General features: G+C 37.9%; 1 protein-coding gene across 3 annotated transcripts in view; it reads right to left on the minus strand.

The window, feature by feature from the left end:
- Positions 1–13,587: 13,587 nt before the first annotated feature.
- The window catches only part of fl(2)d (Pre-mRNA-splicing regulator female-lethal(2)D), a 34,247-nt gene continuing 31,485 nt past the window's right edge, over positions 13,588–16,349 (minus strand). For all 3 annotated transcript variants that reach the window (XM_081771209.1, XM_081771207.1, XM_081771208.1), the window contains exon 6: positions 13,588–15,083. In XM_081771209.1, coding sequence (XP_081627335.1) covers positions 14,155–15,083 — 929 coding nt within the window. In that variant the 3' untranslated portion in view covers positions 13,588–14,154. The remainder of the gene's footprint in view (positions 15,084–16,349) is intronic.

Genomic DNA, 16,349 nt, shown 5'->3' on the forward strand with positions numbered 1-16,349 from the left:
AATAGGAGAGAATTAGCTGTGTTGAATTGAAAACGAATGGTGTTAGAAATATTAGCAATAGGGGGAAAGAAGAAGAATTTTAGATATTGTTAAGAGGAGGTAGAGGAACTGGTTAGGATATGGCTGAGGAGGAAGAGGAACTTATTAGAATATTGGCTGAGGAGGAACTGTATTATGAGGGATGTGCTAGAGGAAATTGTGGAAGGAAAGAGGGGGAGAGAGCGAAGGAGACTAGCTAAAGGAAGGTATTAAAACAGAAAATTGTTACGTCAAGACGAAGAGACTACCTGAGGACCGTCGAACCTTCACAGTTGCAGCAAATAACCTGTCAATAATGGCAGAATAGCTATTATGATGATGACCATATGTTTAGCAATATTGCCCAAAAAAAGAGAGAGAAAATTAAAATAATAATTATTATTATCAAATCACTTAATATTTTAGAATAATTTGAGTAAAAACTGAAAACGACTCAACTGTCTATGTCTTTTGTGTAAACTCATTTATATCAATACATTAGACCTGTATTAGAAATACAAAATAACGTCAGTTAACTCCAAGTTAATTGAAGTCTTACTTGTGAATACAGATTACTAACATCAATTACCCACTTCGTTGGGTTAAACTAATAATAATAATAATAATAATAATAATAATAATAATAATAATAATAATAATAATAATAATAATAATAATAATAATAATAAATATATTTTGTTGGTCAGTCACTTTTTACTATTAGTAAAGTGCTCTCTGATATCGGTCATTTTCGATTATTGTTATATTTCTCTCTCCTCCTTTCCAAGTTGCGGGACTGAATTTGGATAATTTAAATGGCATCAGAAGTGTCACTCTTCGTCTCAGAGACCCCGAAAACTATGGATTCGGCACTAATATCGGTCATTTTCAATGAACTTATATATCTCCTCCACCCCATGTTGAGAGGCGCGGCATTGTTCATCTCAAGACTTCGGAAACCATGAGTTCGACATTGATAATGGTCATTTTCGATAATATTTATATATCTCGTTCTTCCCTCAAGTTGCGGGGCTGAATTTGCATTTAAACTGGATCGGAAGTATCAGTGTTCACCTTAGCGACACCGAAAACTATGGATTCGACACTAATATTTGGTCATTTTTTAAATCATTATTATGTGTCATTTTCGATCATTTTTATCTCTCTTCCCTTCCCTCCGCCAATCTCCGGGCTGAATTTGGATTAAACATCATCAGAAATGTCACTGTTTATCTCAGCGACCTCCAGAACTATAGATTCAATTTTTATATCGGTAATTTTCGATCATTTTAAAATATATTTCCCCTCTCCCTCCCCTAAACTGCACCGTCAAAGTGATATGACAGAAACCATCTCAGGTCCGATCCTCATCTATGATGAAAATGAGATCGATTTCGGTCGGGTGGTTAAAGAGGTATTAAATTTTATTTATCTTTGTACGTTTTCCATCCCCTCCCCCTCACTAAGTTCTATCTCAAAGTGATTTCATAAAAGCCACCCCAAGTCCGAACCTCATCTATGTTGAAAATTTGATTGAGATCGATCAGCTGGTTCAAGAGTGATGAAGACACAAAGACAGTCACTTGTATTTTTTATATTTTTACATATATCTCCCTCCTCCCCCTCCCCTACGTTGCACCGTCAAAGTAAAATGATAAAAATCGCTCCAGGTCTGAACTTCATCTATGTTGAAAATTTGATCAAGATCGGTCGGGTGTTTCAAAAGTTATTAAGTTTTATTTATTTTATATATACCTCCCTTCCCTTCCTTCGACCCTAAGTTCTACCTTCAAACTGAAACAAACTAAAAAACTTTCCAGGACCGAACCTCATACATGCTAAAATTTCATTGAGGTCGGTTCAAGAGTTATTAAGTTACGAACTTAGTCACTTTTATTTTTATTTATATTGATTTTTGTACATCTACCCCTCCTCCTTCTCCCCTACGTTGCTCCGTCAAAGTGAACTGACAGATAACATTCCAGACTTGAACCTTATCTATGTTAAAATTTAATCGAGATTAGTCGTTTGGTTCAAGAGTTATTAAGTTGTATTTATTATTTTATAACGCCCACTTATCCCCTCCCCTAAGTTTTACCGTCAAAGTGAAATGATGAAAACACTGCCAGGCCCAAACCTCATCTATGTTGAAAATTTGTTCGAAATCGGTCGGGTGGTTCAAGAGATTAGGAGTCACAAAAATAGTCACTTTCAATTTTATAATATAGATAGTATAATGTTATATCCAGGCGCGAAACCAGCCACAGAGGTTTGGGGGGGGGCACGAATATGTTAGGGGGGCAAGTCATTACAAATTTCCTTAAAAATATCTTAATTGTGATTTTTGTACTGATGTCTGGAGGGGTAACGAAAAGTTTACGGGGGCCAGGCCCCCCTAGGCCCCCTCTGGTTGCAGATCTTGTTATATCGTTCAATCCTCGATGTGCCGTATACCTGAGGAGGCTAAAATTTATATTAATAAACAATTATTCAACGTATAAGCATCCTCCCATGAAATCAAATTTGCGATCACATGCTCTAAGTTTTTGTCAATGTCATGAAAATGTTATTTTGATATTAATTTTATGAGCACATATTAAAAATTTCCAACAAATGCTTGAGTCTTGGAGCCAAGGTCATACCCATGTAGTCGACACCTATAGTGTACGGTATTACCGATGTTCATTACTTCATTTCTCTTTAGTTTTGGAAGAAGAACACCACTAATATGCTTTGAAATGAAATGAAGTATTAGTTTAACGTCCCACGTTATACACCAAGGCTAAGGGAGACAGTAATGATGAGAAATGACTGAAATGGTAGAATGAAGAAAGTAGGAGGAGGAAACAGGAAAACGCCGAGAAAATCCACGTACATTGTGTTTGGCCACCAAAATACCTCACGTGGTGCAAGATGACGCCTGTATGGCTTGAAAACGATCAATATCTACTGAAAACCAATTCAAAAAACGACATACTGTAGCTAATGCTACAGGGGCAGATCGACTCACACGGATTGCATAAACTACAGCGAACACATCCACTTCAGCAGAATTTTTACTGAAGCCAAGAAATTCATCTCCTTCTTTTTTACATTCTATAAAAAAATTCAAGTAGTGCCGGTACTTGTGCAAGACTCTTGGTCTTGGTCTTGCAGGTATGGTCTTGGTCTTGGTCTTGCACCCCTTGGTCTTGGTCTTGCATCGGGATTCCTGGTCTTGGTCTTGCATGCAAGACTCTTGCAGAAACTGCAAGACCAAGATTCTTGCCCTCCACAACACAACACTCAACACTGAATATATATAATTATTTTCACTAATAAAAACACACTATGCTTTTTCGCGACACTATAGCTCTTTATCACTTATATAGAGCGTTCAAAAAGTCTCTATACACCTGAATCGTGGCAAGTCAAAGTTTGAAGACTCATGGGGGACATTTCCAACATTTGCCGTGAAAATGTGTGTGTATATGCTACGCCCTGTACATAGTGCTTTTATGCCATAAAATATAATAAATTTTGAGTAAAATAATTTTGTCGTTGCTTTGAATATGTGACAATTCAGGTGTATAGAGACTTTTTGAACGATATATATATATATATATATATATATATATATATATATATATATATATATATATATATGGAAGATTATGATTGGGATTCCACTATCGATACTTTTCTCACACCATTAATGCACTTGGGGAATTAGCACTATGGTAGTAATATCGGTATGATCCAACGAAGAAATATGGTTGCTGCTCAAAAAATGTTTGGAGGTCGACGTTAGTCAGTCTTCAGCATAAGTATATAGGTAGTCACCAAAAATGGAATGAGAATGTAGAAGGGCGTAGTAGTGTAGTAACTAAGACGCACTAGGTATATGAACCTTGGATTTCACTGATTGGGGCTAGCCATAACTAGGTCCTTGACTGGTTAATAACGTATACTCCTTAGCACAACATTATACTTGATGCCCGATGCAACATACGTGGTTGCTGCTCACAGTTACGGAGTAAGATTCCTCGAACTCAAGGGTTCGAGATACGAGCTGAACTGATCGCCTGGTTAATGCTGGCAGTTCATTCTCAAAAGCACTCAGGTTAAATCACCTGTAAGTACATGCAAATAGAATATAAAAAAGAATGAACATTAATTTTAGTCCACTTCCCACGACGCACAAGACATTGAGATAACTTGATTGTGGGAACATTTAGATTATGAACTGGCAAAATGATGTGGCTGGCGTCGTTCTGTCGCTCCGACACCTGGTGTGCTCTCGATCGCAGTATTTCCATAAATGATTGGAAGATACACTTAATTCAGTTCCAAATAATCATGGAACATACTCTTTACATATTAATAAGTCAGGGAGAAACACTGAGAACCTTCATCGCCCACTATAAAATGTTCTCACCACAAAGCAACGTTTTAGATATACAGGGTGGAAGGTAACTCCACCAAAAAACTTTCGGAGATAATTCCTTATAAGAAATGAAAGAAAAAAAGTTCTAATGAACATGGGTGGAGAAACGTTTTCTTTCAGAGTTATGAAACGCCGAATATTCGAAAAATCACATTTCGGAACGCCCTGACTTAGAAACTATAGGACCTATCCCAAGCGGTTTTAGGAATTACACAGGAACTAGTATGCGCTCTATCTAAATATCCATGTTTTACCATCCTCTGCTATCGGCGAAACGAACTTAAAAAGGAAATTGAGGTATTGGGATACTCCTTTAAGTTCTAATGGTGTGTTCGTTTCGCTGGTACCGGTGATTTCTGAAACATGGATATTTAGACAGAGCGCATACTAGATCCTGTGTGATTCCTTAAAAACCGCTTGGAATAGGTCCTATAGTTACTAAGCCAGGGCATTTTGAAACGTGATTTTTCGAATATTCGGCGGTTCATAACTCTGAAAGAAGACGTTTTTCGATCCATGTTTATTAGAACTTTTTTCTTTCATTTCATGTAAGGAATCACCTCCGAAAGGTTTTCGGTGGAGTTACCTTCCACCCTGTATATATGAATAAACGATAAAGACTTTTTTGTCCTGTTGCGTGGGAAGAAAAACAGTTCCCATCGAAGAAAGAACTTATTTGTGTCGCAGAATAAAGTATAAATCGAAAAATAATTACTGTCTTTACAAAATATACAGAGCGTTCACAAAAATACTCCTATAACCTGGTCAGAGGCGTCTCTGGCGGGGGGGACGAGGGGGTCACGTCCGCCCAATATTTTGAAGTACAAAATATTCAATATTTCATTCTAATTCAATTTATTTACTAACGACAGAACAACAAATAAACTTTCTTCGATGTCCCCCCCAAATTTTACATGCCAGAGACGCCAGTGAACCTGGTGACGGTTATAATCTGACTGCAAGAATTCATGCAAGGGTTTTTGTTCACTTTGAAGGCGTTAAGGGAGAAGGGTAAAATTCACACATATTAGTCCTTTCCCACATACTTACTGTGCAAAGTAACCTCTGCAGCCTGCGTTTCAGCTTCCAGCCCTTCTCTGTAGGGTGTATCAGATTGGCTATACAAAATCAGTGCAGTGTTTCACTTCGGAAATTACCTGCGGATCTAAACGAAAATTCATTCTTTTCAGGGACAGCTTCATTTTGGTAAACAAGACGACGACTGACAGCACGTCAAGACGTCAGAATATGACGAATGGAACAATAATTGCCATGGCCGTAGTTGAAAGGTAGTCCAACAACATACTAATTTGATAAGTTGAACTTTTTCAGAGGCATATATCAGGCAATTTGGAACTGGTCTCAGTTCTCAACATGTGGCTCTGAAAGTGCATGAAAGTACTCGTTTATCTCGTGCGCATGTATTTGCATGAAACGGGCGTTTCAGGAAGGAACAAGTGCCAACTGAAGGCAACGAACATCCGGGTGAAGCAAGGACAGTGGGAACACAGGAATCGGTGGAGAAAGTGAGAAACACTGATCACGGAAGACCGAAATGCGACACTACGAATTCTTGCTGAGCTGTTGCGCGTAAATAAGGAAACTGTGCGGCAAATAGTAATTCACGATCTCAACAAGAGGAAGGTGTGTGTCCGTTTCGTAGCTCATTCCTTAACATATAACCAAGAAAGGGATCCTTGATCCCTTTAATAACTGCAAAGAAGTGATTGGCACTACCAATAGAGACACTAACTTGCCCCTGAATATTGTTACTGGGGATAAGGCATGGTTTTTCAATATGACCCGACGACAAAACATCACAGGGCAAAGTGGAAGTATTTAACTCTCCACAAGCCAAAAAACCGCTCCTTGTGCATAAGGAATTTGTGCCTATAGGACAGACAGTTAATGTCTCATTTTATCTTGAGGTATTGAAGCAATTACTGCAACGTATCACACGTATGAGGCCCGAGTATTGGAGTGATGTTCAGTGGTGTCTACTCCATAAAAATTTCCCAAGTCATAAGGTAGTGGTGGTGCATTTTTTTTTTCTTTTGTCCCAAAACGGGGTCTGTGTTATCCCACTCTCTATTCACCACATCTAGCCCGGGCTATTATTTTATATTTCCTAAACTCAACTCTTGCTCAAAAGTTTGTACTTTGATTACGTATCGGTCATCAACAGGGATACAAGGGTTATCAGCAGCAGGGCACAACGATGTGTGGAGGCAGGAGGGTCTACTTTCAATGATCCAAGGTAAGTAACTTTCAATTTTCATTTTCATTTTTCTAAGCTTCAGTTTCGATTTCAAATTGCCGCACTATTATACTGCGTTTACTCAGTGGCCCCCAACTCCCCCAGATTTCCATTCCCTCCTACTATACAAGAATAGTAGCAGGTACAGGACACCGAAGTTGGTTTTGAAGAAAGAAAAAAAATAGATCTGTAGACTAAATTATACTCAATTAAACGTTCATAAAGGCATCATGATAAGATTTTGTACCATTTTGAATGAAAAATTGCATCTAAGAAAAAATATCATTGGCGCAATCTATGCCCTGTAACTCGCCTGTGGACACGTCACCCTTCACTTTATTTAAATAAAATGAAAACACTTTTTCAAGAAAAAAAATAGAAATGTAATGTCATGAACATTACGCTCCAGACTAGAGTTGTAAATAGAAAAAAAGAAACTTTCTTTTCCTTTAGAAAAACTTCACAAGTCTCCGTTTTTTTTTTTTTCGACAAATGTGGAAAAGTCTCTACAAGCAAATAGAATACAAAATGGTACTCAGAATGTTCTGAGAGTAGTTTCTAGTGTAGATTTACAAAACAAGATCAATAAAATTTGAATTTATGCCCCCATATTTTATGTAATCAATTTAAAATATATTGTTTGAAGTGTGTTTTAATTTCAGTTATATTAACAACTAGCTGAAATGCCTATTCTTCGCACCTGGGGAATAGGTTTCTGGGAAATATTTGAATCTCCTTCTCCCTTAAAATATTTATTTCAATGAAAGTGTAATGATAAAGATACAGAATATATTCTACTTTTTGGCATTAATATTTAAATATCCACCCCCATAGAATCCGCCTATAATCAAATTGATATGATTAAAAACCCAGCTTAAAGGGGGTACCTCATTTCAAAACAGATCAGACGTTTTCCCGACTGCAAAAACTATGAAATCAACACAAATCTCAGTCATTTTTAACGTTTTATTTTCTCCTTCCTTCTCCATCATATGCCGATGGGGAAGAACTGAGACCTAAACGGCATTGGAAGCATCACTATTTATTTCAGTGACCCCACGAAAACTAAGGGCTGCACACTAATATCAGTCGTTTTGCATTATTCTTACACCTCACTCCTTCCAACTCCCAGAACTTTGAATGTCTTATTCCCACAATACTTTTCCCAGATTGAATCATACAGGGTGACCCAAAAGTAGGCATACACCCCTGCATTGATCAAGTATAAATTTCTAGTTTATGGATTTATTCGCTTCGGCTCTTCCTAGCTTAAGATGCAAGTAAAAACAAATTAAGAACAAATAATAAAGAAACTAAGTCTACCTGATGGATAATAATAAAAAATGATATAAAATGCAATGAGCTGATCAGTACGGTACTGTATAACTACTTTGGGGCCACCCTGTATGCCTACCAATTTTGTGTAAAATTGCTCCAGACATTCCACTGTATGTATGTGTGTGAATACCATATTGTACAATTCTTAATGAAATTCTAAAATATGAACCAAATTGCGGGTCATTTTTAAGAAAGGATACGCACAATCCGTATGGAAATTGTTTTTCGGTGAAATTGGTTGAAACAGTAATATGTTGTGTTCCCGAGAAAAAGTCTATATGGGCACAACCACTAACCGTTTGGTCACTACAAGGCAGGGGCGGGCGACTTCCCCCCAGAAGAGGAAACTTTCTTATTTTATATATATAAGTAGAACACATCCCAAAGTTTGGAGTTCTTAAAAGTAGCAGTATGACAACCCACCGCCGCCCCCAGAAGTCGGTCCGGGATCCGTCCCTCCTACAAGGTCACTTTTGAAAACAGCCAAAAATAAAGATATTCTGGATTTCGGTGAAAATGACTGAAACCATGATACAGGGAGTCCATAAAATCCTGCAGGAAAGTAAAACTCTGTAACTTGGAAATCGATATGTTTAAGTGCATAAATATTTGGAGTTGGAAGAAGGGGAGTTTCAAGTTTTGTTCTGGCCACAATGCTCGATGACGTTTGCGCTGGTAATCACGTAACTTAAGATGACATCTATTAATGAAAATGCACAATGTGTTTTGTGGTTTGCGGAATTAAAATCGTGCTTTCACTGCGGAGAAAGTTCCAAACAACGTATGGGAAAACATCCCCAGCAGAAACAAGTATCAAGAAGTGGTACGAGAAGTTCAAAGAAACGGGAAGTGTGTCAGATTTACGATGCAGTGGGAGGCCAGGAACGAGTGACGATGTGCTTCACACGTTGCAGGACAGCGTAGCCAGGAGTCCAATGAAGTCGCTTAAACGTAGGTCATTGGAACTGGGAATACCGAAGTCAACGTTACACAAGATCGTACGCAAGAATTTGACGGTCCGGCCCTATAAGTTAAAATTTGTGCACGAGCTGATAGGGGAAAACTGTGACATGAGAATGGAATTCTGTGAGTCAATGCTTACCCGCTTACAAGATGGTGACCTGCCTCGATTTCTGTTTTCAGATGAAGCCACATTTCATGTGTCGGGAAAAGTGAACAGGCACAACTGCCGAATTTGGGGAGTGGAAAATCCACGTGAATTCGAGGAGCACACGCGGGATAGTTCCAAAGTCAATGTGTGGTGTGCTGTTTCAATGGACCATATTATCGGCTCTTTTTTTCTTCAAGGAAGAGACGGTAAATGGTAACAATTATCTGAACATGCTACAGACATTCCTTTTGCCAGAACTTACTAGGTTAGGCATCCTTAATGAGGTCCACATGCAACAGGATGGGGCACCGCCGCACTATGCCCTTCGAGTTCGACAGTTTCTTAACGAAGAATTTAAGGAGAGATGGATTGGCCGAAGAGGACCAACACCTTGGCCTGCAAGATCACCAGATTTGTCGCCTTGTGATTACTGGCTGTGGGGACACGTGAAGAACAATGTGTATTCGCAGAAGCCAGCTAATCTGCACGATCTCAAGAACAAAATAACTGATGTGATTTTGAACATTCCAGACGAGCACCGTCAACATGCAATTCTTGGTTTCCCAAAAAGACTGCAAGAGTGTTTGGATGTGAATGGTGCACAATTGGAGGTTTGGCGATGAACCTTAACTACCTGAAACAAAACTTTGAACCTTTCTGTAAATACACCAAAAAGTATTTGTTAATACATTACGTAGTTTCTAAGTTATAGAGTTTTACTTTCCTGCAGGACTTTATGGACTCCCTGTACATTGTGATTTTGAGAAGTCTTAATGGGCACAACTACCAATCACTGACCATTTGGCCACTTTTTTTAAAGCAGCTGAAGATAATATTCTGGAATTCTGAGAAAATGACTGAAACTGTGATATGTTGTAGATATCGTGATCCTGAGAAGTCTCAATCCACCAAAATCACTGACTTTTGGCCACTACAGGACCACTTTTTGAAAACAGCTGAAGATAGGGATATTTTGGATTTGGTAAAAATGAATGAAACTGATATGTTGTAGATGTCGTGATTTTCAGGAAGTGTTAATTTGTGGCTATCGAGCAACGGTAGGTTAGTTGTTAGAGAATTTCTTCGCATTCGGAGATTCGGCCCGGGCCGGTCATCCAGTCTAGGATTTTCCTGGATCTCCTTTGTTCCCCAAGATGAACATCCGAGATGTTACCTGTTTAAATGATGTTGGCCGCTACTCTCCCCTATCCCCTTCCGGATTATTGAATAGGATGAGATCTAAACCTTTGCAGGTTTCATATAATTCCACCAGAATCCCAGAATACCGTTACCTTCTGCTGTTTTCGAAGAAAAAAAAAAAAAAAAAGGCCCTGTAGTGGCCAAATGGTCAGTGATGGGTGGTTGTGCTTTTTCTCAGGATCACACTATGTACTGACAACCTCACTGCATCGGTGCAAGAAATTTGGGGATGAAATGCTTACTGATGCAGATAGGTTGCTTCCGTCCATTATCCGAAATGGACAGGAATTAACCAAGTTTACTGTATGTTTAGCGAGAGGTTATTTCAAATGATCAACATCAAATAAGTTTAAATAATTAATGTATTCTGATTTAATTTCGTTATGTGTAAAGTGTGATGTTTAGCGTTAGATATGACATGACACTCTCAGATTCAGTACTTATAAACTTCTGAGAATTTAAACATAGGCCACAACGTAGCCGATGACATACCTGGATCTGCCTGTTGTCTGAAACATGGATGATGACTGGAAACTGGATAATTGTTGACTCTTCGACTGTTGTCCAGCTGTCAACCAACAACTGGAGACCGTCTGGTCTCGAACCTGAGACTGAGGTTTCACACACCTCGCTCACCTCTTCTCTCTAGACTGTTAACGCTTGAGTACCTCTACTCAACTTCCCTCCCAATACCACAAAGATTTGGTTTTTATTCCATGTTCCAGACGATGGAATTCGTCTGCTCATCTCTGGAGTGACGTCAAATGTCTTAGCTGTTGGAAAACTTTCGTTTCTCCATTGTTGTGCCATGTCCAAAATTCTCAGACAGTTTATTTCTGCCAATCTGCATATTATGTCATATCCGAAATTATGTATTCTGTGAACAAGCTGAATACACAAATATTTTACATCATTTTAAAACTTAAAGCTTACAAGCTCTTTTCTTAATTCTTGTCTTTTCAACATAATGCAAACATTGTGTCTAGACGACATCACATAAACAATAACAACATCATGTGTAATCTCTTACTCCATGTTAATGTTTACCTTTTCTCTGATTCTTTATGAAACAAAACTCGACTTTATTACAATACGATTTTGAATCGGATTAATCTTAAATAATAAACAATAAAACGATAATGATAATGATTGATTATCGGATGCATCTACAGTATAGGCCGCAGCAAAAAACCTGCAACATGAACATGTAAGTTTATTGTGAAACGACGAAGTCTTTTGCTCCAAAATAAGTGAGAGGAGAGGACGCCGAGCTCTCTCCTGGCATGATTCGTGCCACTTAGACGTTATGTTGTTTCCCTTGTTGATTTTCAATAGAAATGACTTGTCATAACTAATGTTGTTAATGGAACATTTACTTACGAAATATGAACAAAATCACCTACGTTGTTTTTGAAAAAAAAGTACGAAAAACATTTATTCCCACAGTGGCTTACTCCTTGTGGATTTTCTTACAAGGATAACATCCTGGCGTGACACTGAAATGACACGCCACTGGTAAAAAGACGTTCATGACAACACAGTGCCATCTATGGAAGAAATACTGTATCAGTTTCAATTGTCTTGCTACATCATTTTATTGGAATCAGTCACTATGTCGTAAGGTTGGGTACTGCATGACAATACTCCAGTTCACACGGCTGTTGTTGCTAAGGCTGCAATGAAAGACTGGGCTCCGAGGATATTTCAACCATCCCACACCCCCGATGTAGCACTGCAGCCTTCGCAACAGTCGTTTGGACTGGAGCATTGTCATACAGTATACGAGCTCAACGAACAGCGACTGATTCAAATGAACGTCTCCAACGAACTGATGCAGCTATACTGCTGAAACTCTTCCATAGATAGCATGAAAGGTTTATTACCAGTGGTGCGATACTTTAGTGTAGAGCTGAAAACTTTTGGAAATACCTACATGTGATGCCACATCCTAGGGTTTAATGAGATATTTATTTAAGGAGTATGAACAACATCGCCTGAGTCATTTATAAAAGGTCTAAAAAAACAACTTTATAATTAGGTATTTGTTTACAGAATATGAACAAAATCACTTGAGCCTTTATGACAAAGTGGTCTAAACAAACTAATCTCCAGGAGTGAACTACTTCTAGATTTTTCTGAGGGGAGTGACTTTTAAATATAATCGTTATATATATATATAATAAATTTTTTCCGGAAGGGGCATCGGTAACGCGCAACCGTTGTTGTGTTAAAACAAGGAAATAGAAATCTACCACAAATAATTAAAAAAAAAAAAATACGTTTTTCCCCACCTCGTAAGCTTCTATTTTTAGAAAAAAATACTCCAACATTTTTCCATTGTTGTCTGTTCAGTTTTATTAATTAAAACATTTTTTTCCTTGAATGGTCAGCAGAAAATTACCAAAAATATCGGTCACACATTATTGGTCAAAATATTTCAGAACGAAGATGCAGATTGAAATAGAGTACTAAAGATAACAATAAGATTGAGCAGTAAAGCCTTTCGTCCCTAGACCAATGAAACGAATGCTTTGTTCGATGTCAAAGTAGTTAAATCGTGAACTAAATTAAATCCATGTTTTATGTATTCAAGTTTTATTTTAATTTTATTTATTTATTTTTAACTTTTGAATTGCCATACTCAGAAATTGAAGAGAATACCTAATCCTGTGAAAAAAGCAAACTATAATACTTCTTTCCTCTTTTCTTAGCTGAAATCCGGAACATTTAAGCATCCCGAGAAATATTTGCGGAACGCCTGGACGCAGATCCCGATTCCGTGACGGTCCCGGATTTTCCGGGACGAATGGCAACCCTACGTTAGAGGAATCTTCAATTTTAATCCCCGAGTAACCTACCCTTATCTTCAAAGGAGGGGAGAGAAAAAATTCGAATAACTCTTCTGCTGGGGAACCTTACAGAAAAGTAAGTCTTAAATATAGTACAGATCTGTTGAGCAGTATGGGTTCTAGGCGTGTGTACATACAATCGGATGAATGGACGTCCAAGAATCCAGCACGTAGGACAGGCACGAAACTTCAGGCCTATGTCCAGTAGCCATAAGCAAAGCAAAGGCCAAATGCTTTTCGCCAAATTAAAACATTTGGTCATCAGAAGTGACCTTCTCACCCAATATTTTTCTACCTGATATAGGGGTTATGAAGTTTCGAATTCGACTTTCTTTCACCATCATAAGATCTTTTCTATCATCACCATTCAAAATATTAAAAAAACATATTTTACTTCGGAAGCTCTTTACTCTCTCCTCAGATATGATACAATAATATATAATTAAATGAAAATTGTACTGTAACACACAATATAAACAATTTATTTTATGAGATCTTACCTGCAAGTGAGAGTACAGTTCTTCCAAAAAAATACGACGTTAGCTTCCTTTATTTGAAACTTTTCTGAATTCCACAGTCTTCATTCAGTGTTTTATAAATTTTCATGTTTAATACATGTATAAATATTTACAAGTTACTTTATTTTAAAAATGCATTTTCTTCTAAAAAAGATTTATCAGTAACAGAACATGATGGATATGTATTATATGAGTACTTGTTGGAACAATTAAAATTCACTAAAAATCAACATCAGTCAACTTCGAATCACTTCTGAGGAAAAAAAAAAAAATAATCAGTTTGCTGTCAAAGTTGGAACACATACTCGATAGTAAAAAATTAAAACAACACAAAGTTAATGTGTTTATAACGCTTGCAACAACAAAAATTACAATACTATTCTTGTTTTCAGATTCGACACCAAATAGCATAAAAATAAACTCATATTTGTTGCATATTAATCACTAGATCCACCTTCGTCTGTACTTCGTTTGATTAAATTAGTACGCGACTCCCGCGTATGTCGCCTAGTAGTTCGCAAAACAGGCTTTTCTATAGTTTCATCGCTATCGGAACTATCCTTTCGGTTATCAGGTACACTGGGCTTTCGCTTTGATTTCGCTGATCGTTCATACGTGGGGCGAAGTTTTTTAATCAATGGAGCATCATCACTATCTTCCTCACTGTCTTCGGAATAGGTACGTTTCCTTGGTTCACTTGGTGTTTTGGGCTCTTCCTGAGGAACTGTTGAATCATGTGGACTTTCTGGCGGCGATTCTTGAGTGTTCTCAACAGTTTCCTGATGCCCTTCTTCCTCCTCGGTGGCTTTACGCTCCAGCTCCAGCATTTCCTTCTCTTCAATGTTCAAAGCCAAGTTCACCTCTTCCTCATCCTCATCTTCCGGTTCTTTTGCCTCTTCTTCCATCCGTTCAGGCTCTTCTACGTTTGCCTCTACACTTTCTTCTACATTGCTACTTTCTTCCTTCTCTTCATGTTGATCCGCTCTTTCTGTCGTTTCTTCCTCGGTGCCCTCTTCCATTGCACTGTAGTCCTCTTCCTGTTTCGATTCGTTCTCCGGTTTGTCCACAGGAGTAGGTTCTCGAGTCCTTGACTTTTCAGAGTCATTCCAATCTCTAGAATCTTCTTCATATACTTCGGAAGCATTATGAGAAACATTTTGCTCACTTATGCTGGCCTTTTCTTCGTTTTCCACGTTCTGGTCTCCAGACGGAGAATTCTTCTGCACAATATGTTGGAGCATTTTGTTTTCTTGTTCAAGATTACTGATTGTTTCTTTTGCTTTGCGAAGTTCTTGTTGTAAATAATAAATAGTACTTTGCATACCTTCAACATCTTCATCCAAATCTTGCAGAAACTCGTCAAGTTCTGAAAGTAATACAACATCATATTAGTATCCTTAGGATTATTATTATTGTTTATTACTAGCAAAATTATTGTACAGATTAAGTGTTGTTTATCAGAGTATCTGAACTTCGAACTTTCAAATGTTTACGTGCATATAACGAGTTGAGTTGATTTTGAGTTCAACGTCCCGTTCAGCAGCGAGGCTACATGAGACGTGGACCTACGGATTAACGTCGAATCCGAACCACATGAGCTCCCGCCTGTGCATATAACGATGTGTGTCTTATATATGCCGGGTGTGTCATAGGTTTCAGCAGGCTGATCAAACGGAACGTAAGGGCATAAAAAAATGATAAAAATAAACGAGCACATTGTCGTGTGAGGGAACACAGAACACTTCAAATCCGCTTCGCAGCAATGCTGTATTGTTGCTATGGTAAGAACCCAAGGGAATAGCTTCCTGAACTGGCAACTATTTTTTCATTTAATATAGCACCTTACCAGTGTGGAACCCAAACGGCTGGTGTAATTGAAAAAAATCCCCATTTTAGATTGAAAACCACCTATTTCTAACTACTTTCCCCTCTTTCCATTTCTCCATATCATTATTCATAACGGTGTTGGCCTATGCCAGACTTTTGATACACCCGGTAAACTAACTAACTAAATATATATATATATATTCCAGATGTTTCCGTATTCCTATCTGCATTTATCATGCCATACTGTTTTTAAACTTGGCTAGTATTGTATTTCCTGGAAATAATGTAAGACAGTCAGATGGAATTGTTTATGTGGGTGGACATATTATCTTTCCACCCTTAGAAAAAAGTGGATGTAAACAAATCCACCTGATTACAAGTCGGTCGATGACCAGTGATTGGTTGTTGATCTCATTGCACTAGTATCCTACCGCAATATAATCCCTAGTAAAATAATAATTTCGAATAAAGATGTCTGAATTTATCCTGCATTTTGTGATAAGAAACGCAAAATACATAATATTTAACAACAGATGTAGCTTTATTTCAACCATACCTGTACTTGGACATATAGTATTTACTGCGCATGCGTATGCGTTCGCGCGCCGACCCCGCTCATTTGAAATTGTAGAATGCAGAGTTTCATGGCAACGATGAGTGACAATAATCCAACTTCGTCTCATTTTATAAAAGACAAAAGAGGACAACACGAACAGGGGCAATCTCGTTTATATAACAATTTGAGAAAATACATATTTCCAGCATAACAGTAGTTAGTGTCAGTGCGTTAATTATTTACCAACCA

This window comes from Thermobia domestica, chromosome 9 (assembly GCF_964235325.1).
Source record: "Thermobia domestica chromosome 9, izTheDome1.hap1.1, whole genome shotgun sequence".
NCBI lineage: Eukaryota > Metazoa > Arthropoda > Insecta > Zygentoma > Lepismatidae > Thermobia > Thermobia domestica.